The following is a 27,582-nucleotide window of genomic DNA, read 5'->3' on the forward strand; positions in this document are numbered from 1 at the left end:
GCTAATTCACATGTCAAATATTAAACTGAGATAAAAATAAAAAAATAAATTTCAAAGTTTAATAAATGTTTTTATAAAATATTAGCTATGTTTAGATGAATTAGTTTAAATATGAAAAATATGTAGTAATTTTGTATAACATATATATTAATACTAACATATTTATTTGTCACAACTTTCAATGAAACTCATATTAATAGTATAAGTTTAACATCATTTTTTTTTTTTTTTCTCTTTATTTGGTAAATTTAGCAAGATTCAAAATATACGAGAAACATAAATAAAATAAAAAGAAAAAAACTTGTCACCAGGTGGAAAGAATGACACTGGATATAATACAATTTTTTTTGTTATTTATTTATTATTTCTTTTTTCTTTCACCCTCACAAAAACGTTTATCTGTTAGTCATAAATCAAGTGACATTTCTTCTATGTATATATACTGCGTGTGTGTATTTTATATAAGTCTTTTTATGGATATTCACCAGTTGGGGAAACTTTGAGAATGATATTCTCCATCTTTTCTTTTGATTCTATATATCTTTTTTTTTTTTTTTTACTTTACTCTACCCTCGTGCCTATAAATTACAAAATACTGCGGGCCTGAGGGTTGCACATGTAGAAATTATTAATTACCATGACGAAATAAAATTGAATCGTTCACAATAGCAACCCTCGTATATGATGTTAACAAAATATGATAGATGATTCAATATATATTTTTTTCTAATAATGTGAATTATTATTATTGAAAATATATTTTTTATATTGTCAACAATTGTTCATTCAATTTATTTTTTTCATCACCTTATTCAATAAATATATATATTTTTTTTATATGATAAAAATTTCAATTGCGGTGAGTAGCCAATAAATTTTTGACGAGTATAATGGTATCTTTTATCGTATATATGAATAATAATATAAAAGAAAAAAAAAAATTGGAGTTTTATTTTGAATTGAAATCAGCATTTGAACCCTCTAAAGGTCACGCCCCTGCACCGTTGTGCATCACACTTGAATATTTCATATTGACACTTTATAACATTAACTCAATTCTTCAATGCTCACCACCCATTGGGCTATTGGCTTTTTTCCATTATGTAGTTTTTTTTTTTCTTTTTTTATTTTCAAATGACGATCGACATCTGCCATGTAGTCCTTCCATCATCATGAGAAGATCTTTTTTTCTGTACTTATACAATTTAGTATATATGTCACCATAAATTTGTCCACTATTTAGACAGCCTTCTTTTCTGATCGTTTTTTTATCAATGATATATGAAATTCAGGTATATATAGGGCAGGTGAAACAAGTCCCAAAACTATTAATATATTAAATTTTCCATATGAATTTTCTAAATAAATCTATGTAATTTTAAAAATATATTTAAAATATTTTTACAGATAATAAAGTAGCAGATGCAACTTGTTTTTCAAGTAAAGATAAAAAAGAAAAATATATAGATATATATTTAAAAATAAACGATAAGTAAAATTTTTAAAACTAAATTTAGCTTATTTTGTCAGTTACATATTTGTCCACTTTACCATTCCTCTTATGTCATATCTTAAAATATCCAAATATACTGGTTTAACAGTATAAATATCTATCTTCATTGGTTACATCAAAAACATGTCTTGAAAAAAAAAAAAATAAAAAAAAAATAAACAAAAAATCACACAACTTGGCCAAGAGTTTCATATGTAGTTTTGTAAAAAGCTTTTGTGAGTTTAGTAATATCATAACTTCAACTTTGTCATTCCACTATCCTTGAGTACAAGATTTTTTTTATTTTCGAAGGGAGCAAGGGAAAAAAAATGCACCTCTTGGGGTTAAAAAAAAAAAAAACCCACACACACATAGGGTAGGGTGGTAATTCAGGTCAGGACGGATAAAAGAACGTTCTCTGTTGAAAATTACAACCTCGTAACTTTTAGTAAAACGAAAAAAATTGCGTATAAGCGACAAGTCAAAAATATAACATAAGCCACATATACTTTTTATCCCTGTCTTTTACATTATATTATTTCACATTTTTTATTCATTATTATTTCTGTCACAGTTGTGTTGTACAGTTTACGATTCTCTGGTGAGTGTTTCGACAAAAATATCCGCCGATGGCACCACTGCATATTACGATCAAGTTACATGGTTCCTGCATTTTCATCCGGGCCATTTCAGATTGCCGTAAAGTGACAATTTGCTTTCATTTTTATTTATTCTTTTTTTTTTTTTATTTTTCACTTAACACGGTTTATATAATAAAAAAAAAAACTTGGCTTTATACTTGAAAACTTTTTCTTATTTTATTCATCAATTTGGTTTTTTTTTTTTTTATCCTACATAATATCCAACAGAACGATTATCCCAAATGAAAAATAATACAAGCTTTTTTTTACAAAAATTTTTCTTCAAAAAAAAAAAAAAAAAAAGGACAGATGTTTTACCTGAAAGTTTGTCATTAAACTGTCATTTAAACTAATAGTTTTTTTTTGTTTTATTTTAAAACACAGGAAATAATTTATACACTCAAAGTTTATTAATATTTTTTAAACTGACAAACCCAAAAATAATATAATGTATTGTTAAAATATTAGCGAAAACATAAGTTACGTATATGTAAAATAAAGTTAAAGAGACGAATGAAGGCACGTGTGGTTTAACAATGTCCAGTGTGTCCTCCGGAAACTATTTCTTTTTTAATAATATATAAAATGAGTTGAGACCGCACACGCTGGTGAATGAGGTTATATATATTATATAGAGGGTGTTTTGAGACTAGATTTTTAACATAAAATTCAGTAAATCAAGCTTGGGGGTGAACTCAGCAGGCCCCAGGGATCCAAACAAAGCATTGGCGTGACGATGGCATTGTTGAGTTTACGCCCTGCAGGATTTCTTCTTTGCTTCAGCTAACATTGCCAGCTAGTTCTATTTGTTATAGATATGAAAAGCTTGGCGGTATATAGTGTCAGAAAGAAAAAGGGTGGGTTTAAGGGGGAGGAGAAGAAATAGAATATGCCATCAATTACATGGGAAATTGCGCGGCCATTATTTATGTATCCAAACGACAAAACTAGTGAAAGCGCCCTTTTTATAAGGCTGGATTTGATTTTCGTGGTTTATCGATGAAAATCTACAAAGAGTACATAAATAAGGCAATTTAAATGCTCTATACGGAGAATTATATATATAAATAAATTTTCTTCTTCTTTTTTTTTTCTTTGTATACCATCAGTTATTGTCAATTTTGCCTCGTTGATTTTGCCACAATTTCCGAACATAAATAACCTCAGGATATTCTATGTAATTTAAAGTTATTCTTCATCGTTTTCACGTGCATCTACATAATCTATTTTTTTTTTAAATTAAACAAATAAAGTTGTTTATGTGCGAGGTTTACATAAATTAATTTTTTATAGCTCATTAAAAAAATTAAAAACTGAGCTTTCCAAATTATGGCATACTTTTACTTATTTGTTCATTAATTATTTAAAATTTTAAAGCCTCTATTTTTTATTAAAAATTAAATCAAATGCGTATATATTTTAATTTTTTTTTGAATGTCAAGAAAATAAAAATGTGACATTAAATATAAATTATACCAGCATAAAATTTTTAAAGTTGAATTGAAAATTAATGATTTGTCAAATTTTAATTAATTTTCTTTTTCAGTTGTAACGTATTCTACACATTGAAAAGACATAATTCTTTCAATTTTTTATATATATTTATTTTTTTTAAAAGAAACGACAGATGTCGATTTTGTCCCAGAATTTCGACCAACTCTATGCCATAAATAACTGACTTTCCGGAACAGTAGGAGGAGAAAATTTCTTGTAAAAGCAATAAAAAAAAACATAATAATGAAGAATTCAACCTTAAAAAAGTGTCAGAATAAAAAATTATAAAAAAAACATAAAAAAAAAAAGAAAGTGGAGAAAATTAATTTACACTAGTTGGAATAAGTTTGGTAGTGTTAACTTAAACGTGACAAGTTAATGGTTACAGTAAATTTTAATACAACAGTTTTTGAAATAATTCAAAACTTCTCCATTGAATATATATAGACACGTATATAAAATAATATGTATATATATTTCTTTTAAAAATAGTGAATTATGTTCAAAGTGGTATATCGGAAAAATCCCGTCATGTTGAATTTATACAAATTGTAAAAACGAGGTAAAAATAGAAGAAAAAATAAATATAAAAATAAAATTGTGTGATTCCATTTTGTTAGATGCAGGAAGATGGAAAAAAGCGATTTTACGTGCGACCACTTTCACAGGCTATAAATATTTCCGAGGGTTAACCGACAGTAGGCACTATAGATTACATCCCCCTTTGCTAATAAATACGTTATTGTCTGGGGATACCCTGGGGCTTGATCTATGGCCCTTTTGGCAACATACACACGCTTCTTGAGTGCGTGTTTGTAAAGACCAAAACCGATATACATTATATACCAAAGATTCTCAACATCACATTTCTGTCAATTTTTTTTTTTTTTATTTGAAGAAAAAACATATATCAACCCCCGCAAAAGTTAATTGTCTGTACACTTTTCTCAATAAATTCAGCACCTTTTTTTCATTTGGTAACGTTTTTCCTAGATTTATATTTATACTTTTTATTTTTCAACCCCGATTTAGATCGACAATTCTATTTAATCACATGTGACTTGTTAAGTCAAAATGAAATATGAGATTATATATTGAATGAATTGAGCAACGACAAAACTAACACTTTAATCATTGTCAGTATTTGAAATTATATACAAATAAAATTAATAGTTCAAATTCAATATAAATATAAAACAAAAATTAATCAAACAAGAAAACATATATTATTGTAAAAGTCGATTTTTTCCGATTTTAATTATATTAACGCATTGTGTTTAAATAAAAGTGTTCGTGTTAAGAACAAATAAATATTCTTTGAATAAATACGTACAAGTCTCTGCAGTTATACTATAACATTGCATGATAACGATAACATTACTATATTATTATTTTTATTATTATTACCACACGAAACTATTGCTCAAAGTTGTATATATTGATAACATAAAGTTATAACATTCTGCACGCCAATCTAATCAACTAAAAGTCAACAGTGATCACTTAATTGTGTTTAAAATAATTGGTATTAATTAAACTTAAATAAAATAATAATTAAGCATTAATTGATTCAACAAGATTTCATTAAAACTGACAAATCAATAACACTGTATGCTAATATATTTTTTAATAATCTAAAAAGGAATTGAATTGATGATCCCTCAAAAACGTGACAAACAAGTCAAAATTATATATTATTTATTTTTTTTCTTTTTTTCCACACAAACACAATCAATCATTTTCGTATTATCTGATGATTTTTTTTTTTTTATTTTATTATGATGCTCATTGACACTCAACAAAACTGCTTTTATTATTATCTTACCCCCCTCATGCATCATGCTTTATTATTCGTAACGCCCCATAATGCAAAAGTGTTGCTTTACGATCAAAATTCATATAAATCCATTTATCATTGTTGACACAGGAAAAATAGCGGGTTTGTCATTGTGGCATTTGGATTTTGGTTTGCAATACAGAAGGGTTGTTTGTATTAAAAAAAAACAATGTAAAAAAAATATTTAAAAAAAAAAAGGGATAGAGATCACAAAATGTAACACATGGTTCAGCAAGCTTTGCACGACCACATATATTTTTCACTGTACCATAAATTGTATAAAGACAAAACGATCTATACGCGTTTTGATTTTAAAATAATTGTTAACATTCACATGTATTTCTACAAACAAATCGAACCACGCATTATTGGTGTGTATTATTTTTTATATTTTTATATTTTATGACTCATGAAAAATGAGTTAAAAAAAAAATAACAATTTAATAATTCCATTAATGACAAATTGAGCAATTTCTAAATATAAAATATTTTGAAAAAAAAATAATAAAATAATCTATAAAATTAAAGTAAAAAGGAAAAAATTTTAGTAAATTAAATTAATGTCAAATAAAAAGCTGACAGACTTAACAATAGTAAGCACCTTGTCATTTTCGTTTTATTCTCAAACGACTCATTATCCTTTAACAAGAAATAATATAATGAAAAAAAATGATGATGATGATGATGATGGATATAAAAAACAAAAAGAAATTTAAACGGGGACAAAGACGCGTGGTCGGTTATTCGGCGCCACATAAACACGTCACCCACATTCATTGGTGTATATTCCAAGTCCCATGGGATAATTATACAGTGCTTCTCATCTTTCACCAATCCCCTATTCTTCTAACTACTGCTAATAATGCCGCTAATGTACGTACGTGGAAAATCTTTAATACATCAACTATAATAAGTTTCATTATTTTTTCTATTTATACGTATTTTTATTATGCAATATAAAAATTTTAATAAACGCAATAATAAATTATTTAAAAAAAATAAAATTGCAATAATTTTGGTGTTGATTTTAATGATATTCAAAGCATTAATTTTAGATATTTAAAATCTGCCAGAGTAAAGCTTTGTCATAAAGGGTTATACTTTGTCCCTATTCAAACTATATAATTTTCTATATTTTAAAATTTTTTTTTGTTATCTCATTAGGAGCATAAGCCTACATCATAAAACCCTTAAAAATAAGGAATGATTTATATTGTAGTTATATGTCATCATTTGCCTGAGATATTCAACATAAAGCCAATCAACACAAAAATTCCAAAAGTGTATGCTCAGCTTTGACGGAAGATGTATCCACAACACCATCATCTCTCAAGCAATAAATTTGTCGTGAAGAAATAAGTAAACCTGTGTACACATGCAACAAAATGTGAATAGTTTGGTTTGGTTGTCGGCATGGATCAAAGGATGATAGCGTCTGAATCAACCGTCGTAAAGCGTAATTATTTTTTGCACTCGCCATAAAGCAATAAACGACCGGATGCGAAGCTGCGAAAAGGGAGTATTGAGTTGGAAAAAAAAAAGTTTAAAAAAAAAAGATTTATATTTTTTTCTCTTGTATATATAAAAAAAATTAAATAGAACAAAGTATACAATAAAGAAAAATAAAAAGATATAAAGAAATTAGAAATCAAAATAAGAAAAATGTATTATATACCTGATGAAATAAGCAAGTTAAATTTACAAAACAAGTTAACAGAGACACTAAACAAGTTAAAAACAATTATTATATTTTCTCTGATTATCATCATCATTCAAGTTAAATAATCCAACAAAAATTATTACATTTTGCAATCGCACATAACTTGAGTTATGTATACCAATCACGTTTTTACTCAATATATATAAACTTAAAAAAAAAAAATCATAAAAATTAAATAAAAAACGTCAACACATATATTTCAACGGTGCTTCGACGATTTCAATATATATATATTTGCCAATAAAATTTACAATACAGCATATGCCCCGCGATTGCGTAAAAATAAAACGTTAAACAACTGTGAACTTGCATAATTCTTCCTAATTGATTTGTCTATCAGCAAAAAAATAAAAAACAAGTTTTTTTTTTTAACAACTATAATTATGAAAATTATTGTTTATCGGTTTATCATATATAATTTGTAAATGCATATATTGTTTTTCAACAAATAAAAAAAAAAAGAACATTGACAAAAGAAAAAAAAAGTTATACAACGTTATAAATGTTTTTTTTATTTTAAACCATCATAGTCTATAATAAACACTTTGTTTTGTATTTCGTTAAGTATTTTTATCTAGTACTATAACTTAATTTTGCAACTACTATTAAAACTTGAAATGAAAAATTTAAACAGATATAATTGTTAAAAATTATTTTAAATAATACATGAATTGATAAATTTTAACAAGAGAATTTTGTATGAATTATCAGAATGGGGGATTTGGTTCTTGTCTTTTTTTTGTTGTAGCAAGTATTAATAGAAGAAAATATGGAAATAAGATGCAATAGTTTACGTTAACATGCATTATAGTATAGTGCACATACGTAATATATCTATATAACCACTTGACAGTGTTTAAGTACGATGAAAGACGTAAGGGGATTGACGTTGTTGTCAACTAAGGGGAAAAGTATATAGATAACAGTAAAGAGGGGTAGTAATATACTATATAGCGATATAACGAGTGACATCGAAGGGGTTGATTGTCAGAGTGAGAAAAAAAGATAAAAATGAGGATGAAAAAAAAAAATATAAAAATAAAAAAGGGAGTAGATATTCGTGCAAGTTGACACGTCGTTGTCCGGGTCGGTTGCGCTTTGCAAAAGTGTCGGTGGGGCGCGAACCGACAACGACCGCCGGGACACGACCGACACGGTGTCGCGTAATACCAATGGAGGGGAAGGAAGTCCAGGATATCAGTGTTAGATAGAGAAAAATATATAATATATAGTTATACAGGGTAAAGCTATGAGAATTGCACAACAAGGGGCAAGTGAAGCTACTCCCCAGAGTATTATTGGTGGGAGAAGCACGTCGACGTTTAGGTACTGGTGGTGGGATTCAACACGGTACGAAGGGATCCAGAGTTCTAACTGAACAACAGTCACGATTCAGTGTCCGCATCAGCATTATTACTCTGTCAGTGAATTTGTTTTATTTTTATTTTTTATTTTTAATCTTGTTTATCTTAATTTTTCAAAAATTTAAATAAAAAAAAACGAAACGAAAATTTGTGATTATTTTATTGTGAATTATATATATCATTTGTGTCTTGTGAATTTAATATACTATATTAAATTTAAAAAAAAAATTAACTATATATCTTTTAAATAAATATAAATGTTATTATGTGAATTTGTAAAATTTGTTTGTGAATGGTTTTAACAGTGAAAGAAAAAAATAAAAAAAAAAAAAAATTATTTCAAATATATACGGATTACAATATTGGAGTGCGATAACAAGTTTATCGTTTTTATTGATAAAACAGAGAAGATATTTAAATAATAGTGAATTGTGAAAGAAATAATAATAATTAAAATAAATAAAAAGTTAGAGTGGTACGTTAAAGATAATATAGTTGAGTTTAAAATTACTTTTTGAAAGTTTAAATATAACTTGGATCTTGATAAAATGTTAACGTCGAGTGCAAATCAGTATCTCCGTCCGGACTATCTTACACCTTTACCAACCACGGTTAGTTGAATTTTTATAAAAATTTTTTTTATTACTTGTAGCTACTTGTGTATTTATAATTACCATTTTTATTTCATCATTTTTCCCGAAACTGTTTACGTCGTTAATGCTTTAAACTGTTTCATCGTTTAACTTTATACTTGTTTTTTTTTATTTTTTTTCAATGCTCTATTTGAACTGTCAAGTCAATCAACAACATCATTGAGTGTATTTTGAAATATTTCTAATGATCATTAGTTTTAAAAATAAATACAAATATAAATTATACTTTGATTCTTTTTAATAATCTTTAAGTTCGCGTTTGTTTTTTCTATTTTTTTCTTTAATATTTAAATTTATACTATTGTTTATACTTTAGAAAATAAATTGTTGCTTCGTGTTAAATAATAATTCAAGTTTTCAAATCACGCACAATATATTATACCGTGATGTTAAGAAAAAAATTTATTGTCTAAAATCTGTTTATATGAAATTGTCGAAATGTTGCTACGCATGTAAATAGACAATTTTTATTCAACACATTGAAAATTCCAGCAGCACAACAGCCAAAAACTTTCGTAAACCTTTTGAATTTATATGTTTATTTATTTTTTTTATTGTTATTTATTTAATGAAAAAAAAAAACGTAGTAGTAGCCAAGAAAAAATTTTACATTTTCTCATCAATTCAACTTGTCTGTAAATTAAGTATTTCCGGTGGACAGATGAGTGTTTTGGCAAAGTTTTTGTGGCTTTGCATGTTCTACTTTGTAAAAGTTAGTAAATCAAGACTTTATTTATTTAATAATTCTTATTAAAAGTTTTATTTTAGTATCGTTTTATATAAATTAATTCAATTATATTCAATTTTTTTTTTTTTATTATTCAAAAATGTAAATTGTCTTTATATAAAAATTATCACAGTATTAAAAACAAGATGTTAATGATAGTTTAAAATTTTTTTTTGTCTCACGATAACAGAAGAAAAAAAAAAAAAGTTATGATACTCTCAACAGATCATTTAAATTTTTAAAGCATAGTTGGCACTTTGCCAAACGGAAAAATGTCTTTAACGGATTTGCCAACTAAATGTATATATTAACTCGAACCAATTTTGAAATAATTACTTGAAAATTTTATGACATTGTATATTATGCCAATTTAAAATGAATGTAATGACTATAATCATTGATTTAAAAATAAATTATTCAAAAAATCTTAATAGAAAAAAAAAAAAAAAATAATAAAATAATTGCAAACCTCAAAAGAATTATGAAGAATAAATGCAAGAAGAAAAAAAAATTTATAAAGTGAGATTGTCGAGGGATCTAAAAATCCGGTGACAGGTTTTCAAGTTGGGCAAGTTTATATGCCAGATTTTATCACTCATAGTTCATGCACGCGTCATAAACCTCGCTCTATTTCAAAGAAATATTCTGTCTTTGTTTTTTTTTTTTCTTATACCCAACGTGACTTCTATAAAGCGGTTTTACAGTGGTGGTTTTATATGTATATGTATAAAAGCTCACGACAGTTTTTCCTTCAAGCAATTTCACGACGTCCATTCAAATGAAGTTGGAAAGAAGAGACTCTCCGCCAAGTCTAAATTATTATTCCATCCTGAAATCATCTTTAGAATTACCAAGCGAATCTTTTCATATAACTTAAACATTCACGAGTATGATTCTATATATTCCCATATTTCATTCAAACACAATTCTAGCAAGTATTATTTTTTTTTTCAAGGTGATTTTATGATTAAGAAAAAAAAAAAAAAAACTCTACCGATAAAATTAAAAATTTTATCAACACTGGCTAATGAGATTTACGTTTTTATTTTTTTTGTATTTTCAGTTGGACGCTAAAAAAAGTCCCTTGGCATTATTGGCACAAACATGTAGTCAAATTGGTGCTGATCCACCCACTACAAAATCTCTACTGGCACCAGCCGAAAAATCAAATAAATCAAAGTCCAATGAAACAAGAGAAAAATCATCACCTCACAATGGTACAGTGGAACAAATTAAATCAAGTTTCAAGCCTTATGAATCATGTTTAAGTCGTGATAAAGCATCAAGTCCAGAGGAACAACAACGTGCACCATCAAGTCATTCAACATCAGGTCGTTCAAGAACACCTGGAAGTAATGGAAAACGTTGTTCAAGCAATCAAAGTGCATCATCAACAAGAGCTGTAACACCCCAAGGACGTAAAACAGCAACACCAAATAATAATGAACAAACAACAAGAGAATCACCAGTATCAAGAACAAGTAATGCTAGTAATACAACAACAACAACATCAACAACAGCAACGACAAATGAAACATCAACAAATCAAGCATCTAGAGGAAGTCCTCAACAATCAAAATCTGTTTATAATTCAATGAATTCAGATTCTGGAATGAAAGAACATCAACTAGGTGCATATAAACCCTCAACAACAATACCATCATCAGTTGCGTCATCGGGTTATCTTGGATATCCACATCAATTGCCAATTGACGTTATGGCAAATTCAATAATGTCACAACATCATGCTGCTATGAAAAATGGTATGGGATCAAATCCTTATTTAAGCTATGCAAGAGTCAAGACATCAACTGGATCTGATACATTAGTACCAGTATGTCGTGATCCTTATTGTACTGGTTGTCAATTAAATTCTCATTTTCTTGGTTCAGCTAATGGAAAAATACCAATATCATCAGCATCATCATCATCAACAACAACAACATCATCATGTCCAGCTGGTTGTGTACAATGTGATCATAAAACAAGTATTGCAAATCCATATGGACAAATGGGTGCACATACAATGGCAACATCAGCAGCAGCATATGCACATGCACAATTAGCTGCATTAGCAGCAGCATCACAATTACCATATGTTTGTAATTGGATTGCTGGTGATACAGCATATTGTGGAAAAAGATTTTCATCATCAGATGAATTATTACAACATCTTAGAAGTCATACAAGTGTATCGGGTGATCCAAATGCAACAGCAGCAGCATTATCAATGTTACCTGGATTACCACCAACACATCCATTATTATCAAGATCTTATCCAACACCACCATTGAGTCCATTAGCAACAGCACGTTATCATCCGTATGGTAAACCATCACCATTATTTCCACATTCATTATCATCACTTGGTCTTGGTTTACCATCACATCCACATTCAGCGGCAGCAGCAGCAGCTGCAGCCGCTGGTTTATCACCATATTTTTCACCTTATTCATTGTATGGTGGTCCACGTCTTGGTGCTACATCTGGTATGCATCCTTGAATGCCATTTTAATCAGGAAATAATATATGCCTGAATTATTTTATATATAAAATACCAACTATTTAACTGTGATTTTTTCAATCTGTATATGAATATTATTATTTTATTTTTACATTAACTTTCATCGTGATTGATGATTATGTCGACGAAATTAAAAATTTACATTGATATATGTAAATTTTTTTATGAAAAATTATCGAATTCAAATGAATACTTATTTGAATATAAATCAAATTTTAAATCAGAGATATAACATTACATTAATAAATAGATTGAATTTAAACCAACGAGTGATTCGTATATAATATTTATAAATATATATATATTTTTTTTTTCGTTCTGTCTCAACACATGTATACTCGGAATATTTTGATGCTTTATATGTTGACAATATTTATATTAATTGCACTTTAATCTGCTATACATATAAAGTCTCAAATTTATTATAAATAAAAAACAATTACAAAAAACCCACATACACTTGTCTTAACACCTTAAATTATATTCATATCTAATTCTTTAATAATTGTAATTAATGTAAATTTGTCTATAGTCACTTATTGCATTGTAAAAATTAGTGACAAATGAAGAATAATAAAAAAATTTAAAAAAAACAAAAAAAAATAACAAAAAAATTGAAAAAATAAAATAAAAACAAATATTATATAAATAAATATGAATATATATTTCAGCGTCTATTTTTGCGTAACCAAAGTTTTTAGTATCGAAAAAAAAAATTGTTCAATTATATCGCGTTTATTTCTAAACAGACATAATATCAGTTTGAAAAAAAAAGAATTTTTAAAATGACAAAATTAATTAAATAATGAGAAAAAAAAATTATAAAAAAACACATGTATAATAAATTAATAATTAATAAATATTAATGAATTATGAATTTAAAAAAAAAATATCGAAAATAAATTTTTGTAAATATAGATTTATTATTCTTAATAATAAATGTTGGCCCACGGACATTGTGAATGCTCCCGTGTGAAAAAATAAATAAAACATGAATTTGCTCACAAAGTCTGAAACCATTCAACGAATAAATCTTTGTGTAATATAAAAAATTGATTTTTAAAATAACGTACTACTTATAAAAGAAAAAAAAATCACTATGAGTTTATATTTAAAAAAAAAAATATCAATTTTTAATTCAATTAAGAATTTAAAAGAAAAAAAATGAATTGTAAAATGGTTAGACTTGATAAGTCGATGAGTGTACGCCATAATGGCTAATTACAGTATTCTGGTAATTGTTTTTAATATTGTTATGTTAATTTAAAAAAATGTTTGAACTTTAATCTAAAAAAAAAAAAAAAATAAATACAAAAAGTTTCTTACGTAAAATTATAAAACCATAAATTGTTTATTTTATTTTAAAATTTAATTGTCAATTGTATTTTTTATTCTCTCAATTTACCTTTAACGAAAAATCTATTAAAATTTTTTTTATTTCATTACTACATAGGCTATTTGTCAGGAGATTAATCGGAACAATTTTTAACAGTGGTTTTTCTACATTCACGTCACCCTTGACCAACGCGATTTTCCGCATACATTCACCGATCTGACAACTCGTTTTCCGGCTCAAATAGTCACCCGAGAACTGGTCGTCACTCAATCAAGAGCTGTCCACGACTTGACATCAACCTGCCCAAATATAAATTGCTCGGTTTTATGATAACTTTTTTTTTCCTCTTTTTATTATACCTTGTTATTATTTGTTTCACGAGAAATTGCATTTGTACGTTTTTTTTTTTTGTACGTTTACAAGCTAAAAGATATTCAATAATAATCAGCAACATATATAATTAGAATTCTTTTTTACAAATTTTAAAAATTTATTTCGAATTTTTAATCTAAAAATATTTTTGATATCATAATTCGTCGTATATTATTCCAGCTCGAGGCTTGATGAATTAAATTGACCTATCATATTCGTAATATTATATAATGACGTCAACGAAATTATTACATCGAATATTAAATGAAAAATTCTTTGGAAATCCATAAATATATTTTGAGTTCTCCGAAGAATATTGGATTAATATTAAATTCATAATTTCACAGTATATCTATGTATATAATTTCGATTAATTAAATCATTCAAACTCTGCAGCTTTTTGTTATTTCAAAATTCAATTTATCCGTTAATATACATATTGAAATTTTAAACAATATGAAAAAATTGCAAATCAAATTATTCCAGCTACTATTTAACGACATGAATCAATTTTTTATATTTAAATTTTTCATCTTATTGGATTTTTTTTCATTACTTTAATATAAATTTGTTCAGTCAAACATATCAATGCTAACGTTATAAATTAACTGGAGGGTAAGTAAAAAAAGTCGATTTATTTTTGGGTTCATATACACATACTATTTTTGAATCAACCCGCCTGAAGGTAAAAAATAAAAAAAACTAAAAATTCAAGAGATTTCGCTTGAATTTCCGGTCTCTCTCTCTCTCGCTCATCTGTCAAATTACAGTATAGGACTTTGATTGGCCGTGCGTAACCAAAACGATTTTGCCCAGCGGCATTTTAAATTCCATTTGCTATGCTTCCGCATGTACACCCGCTGCTGTTTAATAATCTATTTGAAATCATCAAGCTTTCCATCAAAGTTAAGATAAAACAAAAAATAATATATATTCTGTCTTGGTTTTATTTCTTGATTGTTAAATTTTGGAGGTCTTGATAAAGCTGGATAAAATGAATTGGTTTGTTTGAATGAAGATTAAACTCAATTAAGTTGCGGAGGACCTCGGGGCAATTCAATGCCTCGTGGTCATCCAGTGTTGAATGTAGGGTAAATTGAGCATATACCCCTCGATAGACCCTATATGTCCCTTAAGTAACTTTGCCATCTTAATATGGTTAGGCTGATTGGTTGGCGTGCGATTACTATGTAATTACCGTCATCGTAACTTTATTATGTGGCAAATATATACCTTATATATATACGATATAACTTGATTAATTTTCATGCTAGATAATTAACCCTCGTTGCTCGTTAAATATTCTATTCTATTTAATATCGATTTTAGTCTGTATATTTCAAACTGATTGGAAATTAATTTTATATATAATTACATTTATATAGATATTAAAATATTATATATTTCAATAAAATAGGCAAAAAAAAAAAATATTAATTAAAAAAACTATAATAAACTATAATTATATATTTTTAAATTATAAATTTCTTTATGACGGTTAAAAAAGTCAGTTAAAACACACGATAATTTATTATTATTTTCATTCCATTGAAAATTAAATTTCATTCTTTAAATTCACATCTATTTGTCCAACAAAATTTACACGACCCCAGGGATTCAGTTAAATGTTATATTGGCGTACACATGATATAATCGATTATTCTTGGTCGTACATGTACAAAAAAATAAAAATAAAAAATCATCAAGAATCAATGTTGTTATGGTACATGACAATGAAATATATATATAACAAGAAAAAAAAAAAAGAAGAAAAAAATAAAGGCTTATATATATGTGCATGATTAATTTTTTTTCATTTGATTTTTAAATAGAAAATTGATGGCTGAGTGATCTTGAAGAATGCCTGTTCCTAATACCGAATTATAGCTCTTGGTGCACCTTGAACAAATCGATTATTTAGGCATACACATTGCGGAGAACACTGTGGCACGCAACTCAACGCAGTTGGGGTTGTCGAGTTTTTATATATACATTTTTATTTCAATTTTATTTTATTTTTTTTATTTTATTCTATTGAAAGGCATGCTCATGCACTCAGTTGCGCATCACCTTTCATGTTTACATCGTATTCCATGGATCATAAATAAGCATTTTTGACACGATATCAAAATTGACTAATTGCTATTTCGACCCTATTGCAATTTTTCATACTCTGTTGAATGTGTACATACACATATATATTAAACTCTTTCGGCAATTTATTTTTATTTTACATTTTTATTATTATATATATTAAACTTTTATGAATTTTAAAATAATAATAATATTAATTTTTGTTTATTGTATTTACAATATAATGACGTTGAAAAATTAAAGATACAATGTATAATTTTTTATATTTAAAAAATAACATGTATATGAATTTAAATTTGTCATGTATTGAAATATCCTTTTTCATCAACCACATCAGTATGATTGATGATACAAAGTACATTTCAGTATAGAAATAAAAAAAAAAAAAAAACCACAAGAGTGAATATATACACGCAACATTCAACCACAACCAATCATTTTACTAGGAACAATGGATCTAGGCCCCAATTCACATATTATATATAAGTATATTTTGTATACACTAGATAATAAGCTAAAAACCGTTCATCACACCATCATGATATACACACAATCTCATCTAAATTGTACAAGTGATTTGCGACGATGACTTTACGTGATCATCCCCCTTTTAAAAATGAAAAATCATAGGGTACCCATGAAACCTTTCGTGTGAAAGCAATAAACAATTTAAAACCACACGAAATTAGTGCGGTATATAAAATTTACTAGAAAAAATAAAAAAATTCCAAGTAGTAAAAAAAATTGGTATATAATAATAATTTTTATGATGAGAAAATAGTTGTGGTAAAAAAAAATATATTGATTTATAAATTATTATAAATATGCCGATTAAAAAAATATATATTATATACTATTATTATTATTGTTAGTTAAAAAAAATTAACAATTAAATTTTCAAGTGAAAAAAAAGCATTACTTGTTTATTAGTTTAATTATGGTCAAGTCATCTGAGTCACGTTGCGGCCATAAAAATATCCCTTGATCTTGCTGACACACAACTTGTTGTTTTTTTTATTTATTTTTTAATATATATTAATATATAAAAAAAAAATTACTCATCAAATGAAGTATAGTACTCGTCATTCAGGTATAGAGAAAGTAATTAATCATGGCGTTAAAGGAAATACACTACAGAGGCAAAAAGGGGGTAAAATAAATGACAGACGTGTTCCGGCGACCCGATGCCACGACACAATCGGTCTATTGTCGCGCAAACAAAGTCGGCTTTTTATGATCATAGACCACATGATTAATCATTTTGCATATTCTGATGATCAGCAGGCTTTTTTTTATTTAGCTTTTTATTGTTCATCAGGTATACCAATATATATTTCTACAGACTAAAGAAATATTGTTATTTTAAATTCAAAATTTTTTGAACAATTTTTTGATAAATGTTTTGTAACAATTGCATGGCGTGGTGAATGGTCGCAAAAGAAATATCAAGGGATATAGATGGATGAAAAATATGAAAAAAAAAGTCTGCGTGACCACCATGCAGCAATATATATATACACGTCTGTTTCTGACTCAGCTTTTAACATCAGCTCGATTATCGTCGTTGCTGTTTGGGCTGCTTGCACGCACCATTTTCTCATTAATCTTTTTCAAACGTAATTAATGTCTGCCGTTTGTATGTTACGGACTGACAGCCGACTATACCCCGAACGGTAGGAGGCCGTGAAAGGCAATGATGACTTCGCGGTTACTACATGTCTTTCATTTTTATTATTATTATTATTATATATTTTTTTTTCTTTATCCTCTTCACAATTTGTTGTTATTTATTTCCATGTGTTGCACCAAAGAAATGTCGACTCAAAGCTTTCAATGATGCGAAAAAAAAAAAAAAATTCATCCCTGGTAGAAATTTGTGAGCGCTGCCCGACTTAACCTGTACAAGCATATAGGCTTATACATGTAAAGTCGGGCCAATAAGTCGGGCCAACGTCGGGCCGACGGAATTTTTCTACCAGGGATTTGTCGTAAAAAAAGTACAAAATTTGGTTACAATTTTAATTTTGTTTTCAATTTATTATTTGATATTTTAAATAAAAAAAAAGGGAGTATAATAAATTTTTTTTTTCGTTTTAATATTGTAATTATTAAATATTTATAAAATTCATTGAATTAAAAATGATTGAATAATGGGACGCGTGTCAATATTATATTTTAAAAATGATAATATAATATAGATCAAGTCTTAATTTATTATAAACTATATACTCCTATCAGATTCTAATTCTATAAGCTCACTAAGGTAATGAGGGTCATTATTGTAATGCGCGTGTCTTCGCACTGAAATCATCCCCATGGGTATACCTAGCAAAGCAGTTGAGTATGCCCGGCGGACTATCGTCGCGCCATAATATACATCCCAACTATGTCTCGAAACCAGTGATCATCATATACTTCCAGTAAGAACATCAAGCTATATACACCACACTAACATTATAACCGACGCCGGATGATTGCACGTTTATATGATTCCTGTTATTTTCTATCATTACATATATCTGTCCTTCTTTCTTCTTTTTACCACCGACAACTTTTTTTTTGTTTTATTATTTATTTTTTTCTTCATGTGTATACTCTTTTACTTTTTTTTATCTTGAAAAAATATACCTCGCCAAATTCAACCTGCTAATATACCTTATCAACTAAAATGTATACACTCACCGACCAATTTTCTTTTGTTTCTCCCTACTTGTAAATATAACATCATAAAACTTTTTACAAACTCCAATTTTCATGCTTTTTTTCTTTATTTGTAAATTATATTTTTTTATTATTTTTAAACTATTGATTCTAAAATTGTTAAATTGTATTTTAAACTAAGTTTATTCATTGTAAACATAATCAAATAAACTTGTTTATATAATAATTTAATTGTTTTATTTTATATTTAATTTATATATTAAAAAAATAAAAAGCAAATGATTGATTGTTTTTTATTAAAAAAAAAATAATATATATTCATTCAATCATTGAGAATTATTTGAAGCAACACGTAATAATTTTATTTTTCATGTATTTATATTTTTTTATTTTTAAAATTCAGTGACTGCAAGAGTGATTGATTTTCTTGTTGAATGAGTTGTGCATTAATGATTATTCACAATTAATATTTATCTGATTGACAATAATTCAAGGTATTCGTAAGAAAAAAAAATAAATAACTAGTATATTGTTGCAGAAAAATTGCAATATCTTTTGAAAGAATATATAAAAAAAAAAAATAATAATAAATAAAAGTACACAAAGGTGTTGTTAAAAATAATAGGAAAAAGTGATGTTTTACAGTACGTAAGTCAAAAAACGATAAAAACTACTAAAAGATAAAAAGTATGGTATGCATGGTAATCATAATATATATAAAGCATCAGTAGCTTGGGTGATATGAGTGTTAGATTATGACGATGATAAAAAGAAGGTTTCATAGAGCCTTAGGTATACAGCTTCTCGACATATTCTATCAGTATGATAGCTCTCAGAGGAGTACTCGACGTCTTGAGACATAGCCGGATGTGTTGATATCTTACACCAAAGGGCATACATGTCATCTTTTTATGTCTATACATATACCCATATGCAATATTTTTTTAAACAAGAAATAACATTTCTGCAACTTTTTTTATTCTTTATGCAAAATAAAAAAACGTAATAATGTCAAACTATTAAACATAAAATTTAATGACACTTTAAAATTCTTATTCAATTGAAAAAATTAAAAATATTTATCATAAAATATATATATATATAATATTTTATTTTTCATCCAAGTAGTCAATTAAAATTATTATTTTACTGTGTCTGCAGTCTGACCAAAACGAGGTATTACTACTGATTAAAAAAAAAAGATTTCTTAATTTTCCAATTATGTCTCAGTTTAAAAATTAAATAAAGTAAAAAAAAGGCGTTGAAATTTAGCATCCTGTTTGTATTCATGGGAGGTCAATTCAGTATGTTTAAATATAAGAAAAATCGTCCTGGGTGGCGCTCACTAAGTCACCAAGTCTGGGGGCCTACTGTATCTCACGACATTTTATTCGTGTATATATACAGCTGCATTCAGCATATGCATTCACACAGCAACAACAAGAAAAATCTTTGCTTTACCTCATGGATATATGACCAATACCAGGTTCCAGTGTTTATTATGATAATGTGACCACAATCTATGCATCGTATCGAGTTGTCGAGTTATTGTTGGCTTTGCTTTCTATACATTTATATCGTATACTCTTATTTTTTTTTCAAGTAAAGTCACAGTGTCTGTCTGTGTGTCTGTATGAACAAGTATTTTTTTGCAAACAAAAACGATGATCACGATGACTTTTTGGATATCAAATGGTTTTTGAATACAAAACAACATGGCGTTTTAACTGGTCCATTATCTGATTGTACACCTCCTGGCGGCTACTCGATGAAATATACAACAATATGTGCATGTGCAAACCAAGTCTTCATCTTATCTTTGTTGAGCTTTCTCGCATTATATGCAGTATGTATACATATATGCGTGTTCATCTTGAACAAACCTCATTTACCAACTTACATTACTTGCTATCTTACACACCAAACATACTGAAAATATTTTTTAAATGTTATTTTTGAATGGTGTATTTTATATTGTGGCCATTCGTGACCATCCACTTGTTTTTTTATTTTTTTCATTTCAATTTTTTTGCTGATCGGTGAGAATGATTTTTTATTTTTACATATCAAATACGCGGAAATTCATATAACATATATGTATATTACACACTTTCGGTTTGAACGCCTTTTTTCTTTTTTATTCTATCTTTTCTTTTTTTATGTTTTTTTTTTCTTTTTGGCTTTTGGGTCACGAATGAATAACGCTTTTAATGAAAACTTTAGTCGTCGCGTATCGACAATAAATTTCATTCATGTGGTTTTTTTTTTTTTTCTACTCATGGATATATTTGTAAAATATTTAGCAAAATTGATATTGGATCCGATTTATTTCTGAATACGTGACGCTATTAATAAGTAGATAGGTTTATCCAATTTTGTATAAACTTTAAAACTTTATTTTATTAATATAGCAATGTTTTTGTATTTGATTTTTTCGAAAAAATAAAAAACATGTTTTTCATTTTTATTGATTTATGTAGAATTTTTGAATTTATGTAATACATTTGATGATACAAATGAAAAAAAAAAAAATGAATATAAAAACGATAATGAACAAATAGCAAATAAATAAAAGATATCAAATATTTTTATTTGCTATTTCTTCAACATATGCTCATCTTGTAATATAAGCTGTTATTTACAAAATTCTTTGGTTAACTTGTACAACAAGATATTCACATCAATTCAAAGAAAATTGAATTGAAAATAAAAACGATAAATAACTATATATATATGGTGAAAATATTGATGTAAGTACATCAGTATTTCTTCCTCAATCGAGCTGTTGTATTGTATTAAAAGAAAAAAAAAAAGAAAAATACCGGGTGCATAAAAGAGAATAACCGTGAAGGAGAAAACTGTTGAGAATTACTAGTCCGAAAGTGCACAGAGAAACAACAGTGGTAGCTTATTTATTCCCGGAAATACCTTAACACCGATTTGTTAAGAAATTGTTGTATCTCCGGACGTTTCTTTATGGGGTTATATGTAGTGGCTTTACTTGCGTTTAACCATATAGCCACTATGATGGGAACGCGACCAAGCTGTAACTTGAGCCTGTTGAATAATACAAATGTCTATTCTACCACTCTTACTCCTTCATGTTTAACCACGTGCTTGCTTTTTTTTTTTTGCTATTTTTTCATATACTGCATATCTCCCAAGGTGCTTCTTTATACCAATTGTTACATACCACATTGGAATTTTCAACTATCCCCTACAATCACTGTGAATTTGACGCATTTGCATGAAACAACAGTAGTGCTTAAGTTGTATCATAAATTCAAGCATATAAACTGACCTGGGAAACTATCGATTCAACTATCAGATATTTTTTTTTCGAATTTTTTTTATGCCTATAGCTATTGTTATATTCAAATTATTTTGTTAACTTTATATTATTTTTATTTTGTAAAGTCATAAAATTTGTATATAATGTAAATGAAAAAAAACGTGATATGAAATTTTTAAACTTTCTTTTTATGAAATTTATAAAAACTATGCAATTATGTAAATGTATATAATAATTTTTTTGTTCTCATTGTTAATTCAAAACTAAGATGTGAATTTTTTTTTTTTTAATTTTTTTTTTTAATTTTACACTCAACATAACTTCTTGATTACTCAACTGCTTTATTGTTTATCAAAGTGTTACTTATTTTACTAGCTTGTTAATTAGATTTCGCGTTAACGATTAAATTAATTTTCCTTGTAGCCTTCACCCGGTGGTTGGTAGTCGGTATAGGTAGTGGCAAAGCTCCACCTACCCAACCTCGTTTGTCTTGATAAAGTACAGCTTGAAAATAAACACCCGAGTTTCTCTATCGTGTATATATATACATTGTAGCTTGCAATGTTAAACGATAAGAAACATGCACCAACACTCAGATATATATATACACACTTATTTACTAAATAAATTTGTCTCTAAAGTCGTTTGTATATAAATGATCCATAAATTGTTTAAGCATCTTATACAAAAATAAAATAAAAAAAAAAACATTCAACAGCAAATGCACGACAATAGAAAAAAAAATAAAATATAAAATAAATCTCTTTTAAGATATAAAATTAGGTTGATGGGTTGACATAATTTTAAATAATCTTGTTGAAAATTATATCGACTATGTATAATTGATGAAAAATTTATCGCTTGATATTGTAATTAATTAATTTAGAAAAAAAATAATAAATACATGTTAATTATACAATTTTTTCCACATGATAAATTTAAGGTAATTGTGGTTAATGATTATTGGTTATTGATTAATTTAACCCATCACCACCTTAACGATCGATTTCACGATTATTCCAGACATTAGCTATTGTACTTGATTCACTGGGTAAGAGATAACCCATCAATTTATATTTAAAAAATATAAAATAAATTTTTTTTTAATATTATTATATTGCAATTTATGTTTGTATATATTTTTTCATTTAAATTTTTTTCTTGGAGACCCTATAATTGTATAAATAGGTTGCCTTTTTTTTGCCCTCTTATGTTTGCAAAGATATGTATTTGTTAGCGGATATAATTAACCGCACGCGAGATTCATTACGTGTACAAAGCCGCCAAATCAAATTATTGAGAAAGTTCATATTATGTTGACGTTAGGGGGGTAAGACTTTATAATTCATTCTGACACATTACGGGGGACTACTAAGTCTAGTAAATTATATAGGTATATGCATTGTATTGTACTGTAATTACCACTAATTAAACTAATTTAAAAAAATTTTATAGTTTATTCTTTGTTTCAAAGTTTTAAATGACTCACAACTATGTATTTTTATTTTTCGTTGTTATTATTTTTAATATCTGATTTATAATGTTGATAATAATTAAAATTTTTAACTGATTGATAATAACGTTTTTATATTAATTAAATATTTTTATGACCGTTAATTTTATTTTATTTCCGCAATTATATTTATAAGATTAATCAAAAATGGAAATTTAAAAATATTAAAAAAAAAAAACAATAAAATCAAGCCAATGGAACAATATTATTATTTTTTAAATAAAAAATTATAATTCCTTTTTTTATATATGTATTATTTATATATATGTACAAACAATATGAAATTTTTATCCCGTGGTTTTTAATTTAATTCTCAAACTTTGTCGCTTCAGATGATGCAAAATTTTAAGAAGTGTGTAGTTAAAATAATAGACTATTAGATACGCGCTCATGCATAAATTCAGTAGCTTAGTCTGAGTGTATACATCGATAATGGAAAAAGCATAGATTGTTGAGAAAAAATAAGGGTGAGTTAAAATCAGAGTAAACAAAACGGTTAGACCACCGCAATTCTTAAAATAATATGTGTGTGATATATTTTTTTTTTCTTAAATTAAAATATATAAAAAGAGAAAAATAAAAAAAATATTATTCAACAAATAAACAAAACAAAACAAGAGTTTTTAAATAAAAGAAAAAAAAAAGATAGAAATAAAAATCATTGGTAAATTCTGAGAGTTATACAGATGAATGAGACAGAGAAATTTACATGGTTCAGCACCAAGGGTGTTCTATATTATTGAGATCACTCAGCAGTAGCTCGTTGATCGTAATTCACGTGTAAACCAAAATGTGACTGTGCCAGCTGCACTGTGGCTATCGCATTAGTTTTGCCCGATCGCCCAACTGTCTCTTTATGATTCAACGATACGTAAAATGTTCTTGTGAGCCTTTTATCATCTTCATATGCGTGTCTGCATCATCACCGCCCGCTCTATTAAACTTTAAATGCTTCATAGATCCCTTTCATAGTTTTTTCATTTATTTTTCATTCTTATATATTTCATGTATTTTTTTTTTTTTTTTCTACGTAATTGTGAATTACACACACACGATAGTTAGAATAAAAAAAAAAAAAAAGTATATATAGAGTTTTTAATATATGTAACATCGATCCAACAAAACTATAAAGAAATCTACGATTGAGTTGTGCTACTAAAAAATTTAATCTACCATCATGTGAAAGTTAACATGTGTCGTCGACCATTCACGGAAATGCAGTTTGTCTATATGTTAAATGTAATAATATACCACATCGACAAGCAAATTATCGTTGGTCATATCCAAAGAGAATAGAACATCTAACAATGTCATTTTATACTTTTCATATTGTCCATAATTTTCATACACCTTTGCTTGACGTGGCCTCAATATATACGAGTTTCAATTTATTTTTTCCTTGTACGTGTTTTTTTTTTTTTCTTTTTATTATCAATAAATTAAATGCATATGCGTATATAGATAAAAAAAAAAAAAATAATAAAGAATATTTATCAAAGCGAAAAATAAAAAATATAGTAGTTTGAAAATCACAAAGTCTGAACAAACGTAGGGTTATTCCCTTTTTTTTTTTTCAAAAGCACCTGTCTATCTAGTGGCTTTCCTCTATCAACTCTATAACTAACATATTGAAAACTATATAATTTAAATTAAGATATATATAAGATACATGAATATAAAAAAAAAAAAATTAAATACATACAACCAAGAATTAATAAATGAAAAAAAAAAAAAGGTATTCTTAGTTTGAAAAAAAAAAATAATAAAAATACGCAAACGATGAAAAGGCCACGTAACGAACATAGCAATTTACATCAATAAAAATTTAATTTACTTGGCTATTTACAGTAGATGTTATACGATAAAATGTTAAACTTTTAATATTAATTTATTTTTTTTTCGACTTGAACTTTGCTAAATAAGCTAATCTAACTTACATTAGTCATTTATATACCTTTTAACTTCGTACTTTTTTTTTTCAAATATTTATATACAATCCTTGACATGAAGATTATATAAAAAAAAAAAAACATTTAAATACATGACAGTGTTGTGACAATATTTATATACGACGACAATATAAAGTAAATTTAATACAATGAATAAATTACATGTGTATAAATATAAAATAAATATATAATAGAATATACATATTTATTAAACATATACATATATAAAATATACAATATGTAAGCATGTATAAGTGTGGTAAAAATTTTTAAAACTCTCTATCACGATCACAAAAGAGACAGGCACGTCAAGTCATTAAAGATAATCATTGGCTTCGATGCTCGCGCGAGTTTTCGACGGCTGTATTAATATATATTTTCCCTCCAATAACCCTTCAGCATACATACATGCATAATAAACATGAATATACAATTGTGGGTAAAATAAAATAAAAATTAATACACAAGCCGTCTCAGGCAACAAACCTATAATGTACCTGCATTACTATGTAATTTATTGATGTTATAATAATTACCTACCCATATACGACCGTCATAATTACTGTAATGATCGGGCACCGTATAAACAACTAGCTTGCACATATAAATATGTATATGTAATGTACTTGTGTATATGTATATAGTCTCACACGAATAAAATATTATATGTATGTATTTGATGTATATCATGTATGTTAAATGAGCATGTGAGACTACAGTAAAATATCTATCGAGATATATCTAATCAAGAATGAGGTGATCAAAGCGAAAGTTGAATATAATATATGTACAAACGGTGTAGATTTCAGCATGGTACTTATATATAAATTATAGCTTATTTTAACACCTTCAATTTGCTAACTTCCGCTTCATTATTAAATATTACTGTGTATGAGTTTCAAGAAAAAAAATTGATAAAATCACGTAAAATAGTATTGTAGTTTTTTTTGGTATAATTATAATTTTGAATATTATTTGAAAATATGGTTAATTTTTTTTTTTGCAATAACTAGTGTTTGACCTACGACGAAAATTTTTTTGAGAGTAATTGGAACCTGTCTTTAATTGCCTGACAAATTTAAACAATTTCTACTCACTCATTTTCTTAGGAGAATTTTTAAAAACGTATATAATGTTATTTATTAGTTAACATGTGAAAATTTTAAATATCAAAATTGTGTAGTATAAATTATAATGTGCCAAAGGATTTATGACTTTCTCTACTTTAATAAAATGCCATTAAAATATTTATAAACATACAAATGAGTTTGATAAATGAACATTGAGAACAAAATAAGATGTATGAATCATGATTATTATTTATTATAAAGGTTATCAATGAGTAAAATATGAGTATTGGCATTATTATTTTTTTGTAATATTGATTACTACCTGGATTATAAAGATCAAAGGCCAGTTGAAGCCTGAAGGAGTGCCTATTTAAATTATAGTATTATTTTAAATTTTATTACCGGTTTTGTCAGCAGTGTTTTTAATTATCCTCAGGTATATTTATAATTAACATATTTCCACGACAACATTATTTCAAATATACTTGTATAGTTGAAACAATATTATAGTTGAGAAATTTATGAAATATGAAAATTACAAAAAATAAAAATAAAAATATTAAGTAATGTTATAATGAAGCTTATCGCTAGTCATCATGAATAAGCACGTTATCGTAACAAAGATGTGAGAAATTTTATGAAAAGCAGTAAATCATTTTCTACATAAACTAAGAGAAAAATATTTTTTTTTTTTTAATAAACATATACCTGTGATTATAATGCGATGAACATTAATCATGTGAGTAAATATCTAATAATGTTGATTTCTTGTTTTACACATATGTAGAAAAAAAAATATAAATAAATTTTTGAATCAAAGTTATTATATTTACAATTACAATA

General features: G+C 26.7%; 1 protein-coding gene and 1 long non-coding RNA gene across 3 annotated transcripts in view; one reads left to right on the top strand and one right to left on the bottom strand.

The window, feature by feature from the left end:
• Positions 1-27,582, bottom strand: part of LOC122852411 — a 147,927-nt gene that overhangs the window by 61,788 nt on the left and 58,557 nt on the right. The window lies entirely within an intron of this gene.
• Positions 8,549-13,769, top strand: LOC122852407 (zinc finger protein Elbow-like). Of its 2 annotated transcripts, XM_044152183.1 has the most exons (3): positions 8,549-9,159; positions 10,992-11,691; positions 11,821-13,769. In XM_044152183.1, the coding sequence occupies exons 1-3, from the start codon at positions 9,097-9,099 to the stop codon at positions 12,429-12,431; spliced, it is 1,374 nt and encodes a 457-aa protein (XP_044008118.1). In that variant the 5' UTR covers positions 8,549-9,096; the 3' UTR covers positions 12,432-13,769. The 2 variants fall into 2 exon arrangements, with proteins under 2 accessions (XP_044008118.1, XP_044008116.1); XM_044152181.1 differs by having other exon boundaries at positions 8,550-9,159; positions 10,992-13,769.

Source organism: Aphidius gifuensis, linkage group LG3, assembly GCF_014905175.1.
Source record: "Aphidius gifuensis isolate YNYX2018 linkage group LG3, ASM1490517v1, whole genome shotgun sequence".
NCBI lineage: Eukaryota > Metazoa > Arthropoda > Insecta > Hymenoptera > Braconidae > Aphidius > Aphidius gifuensis.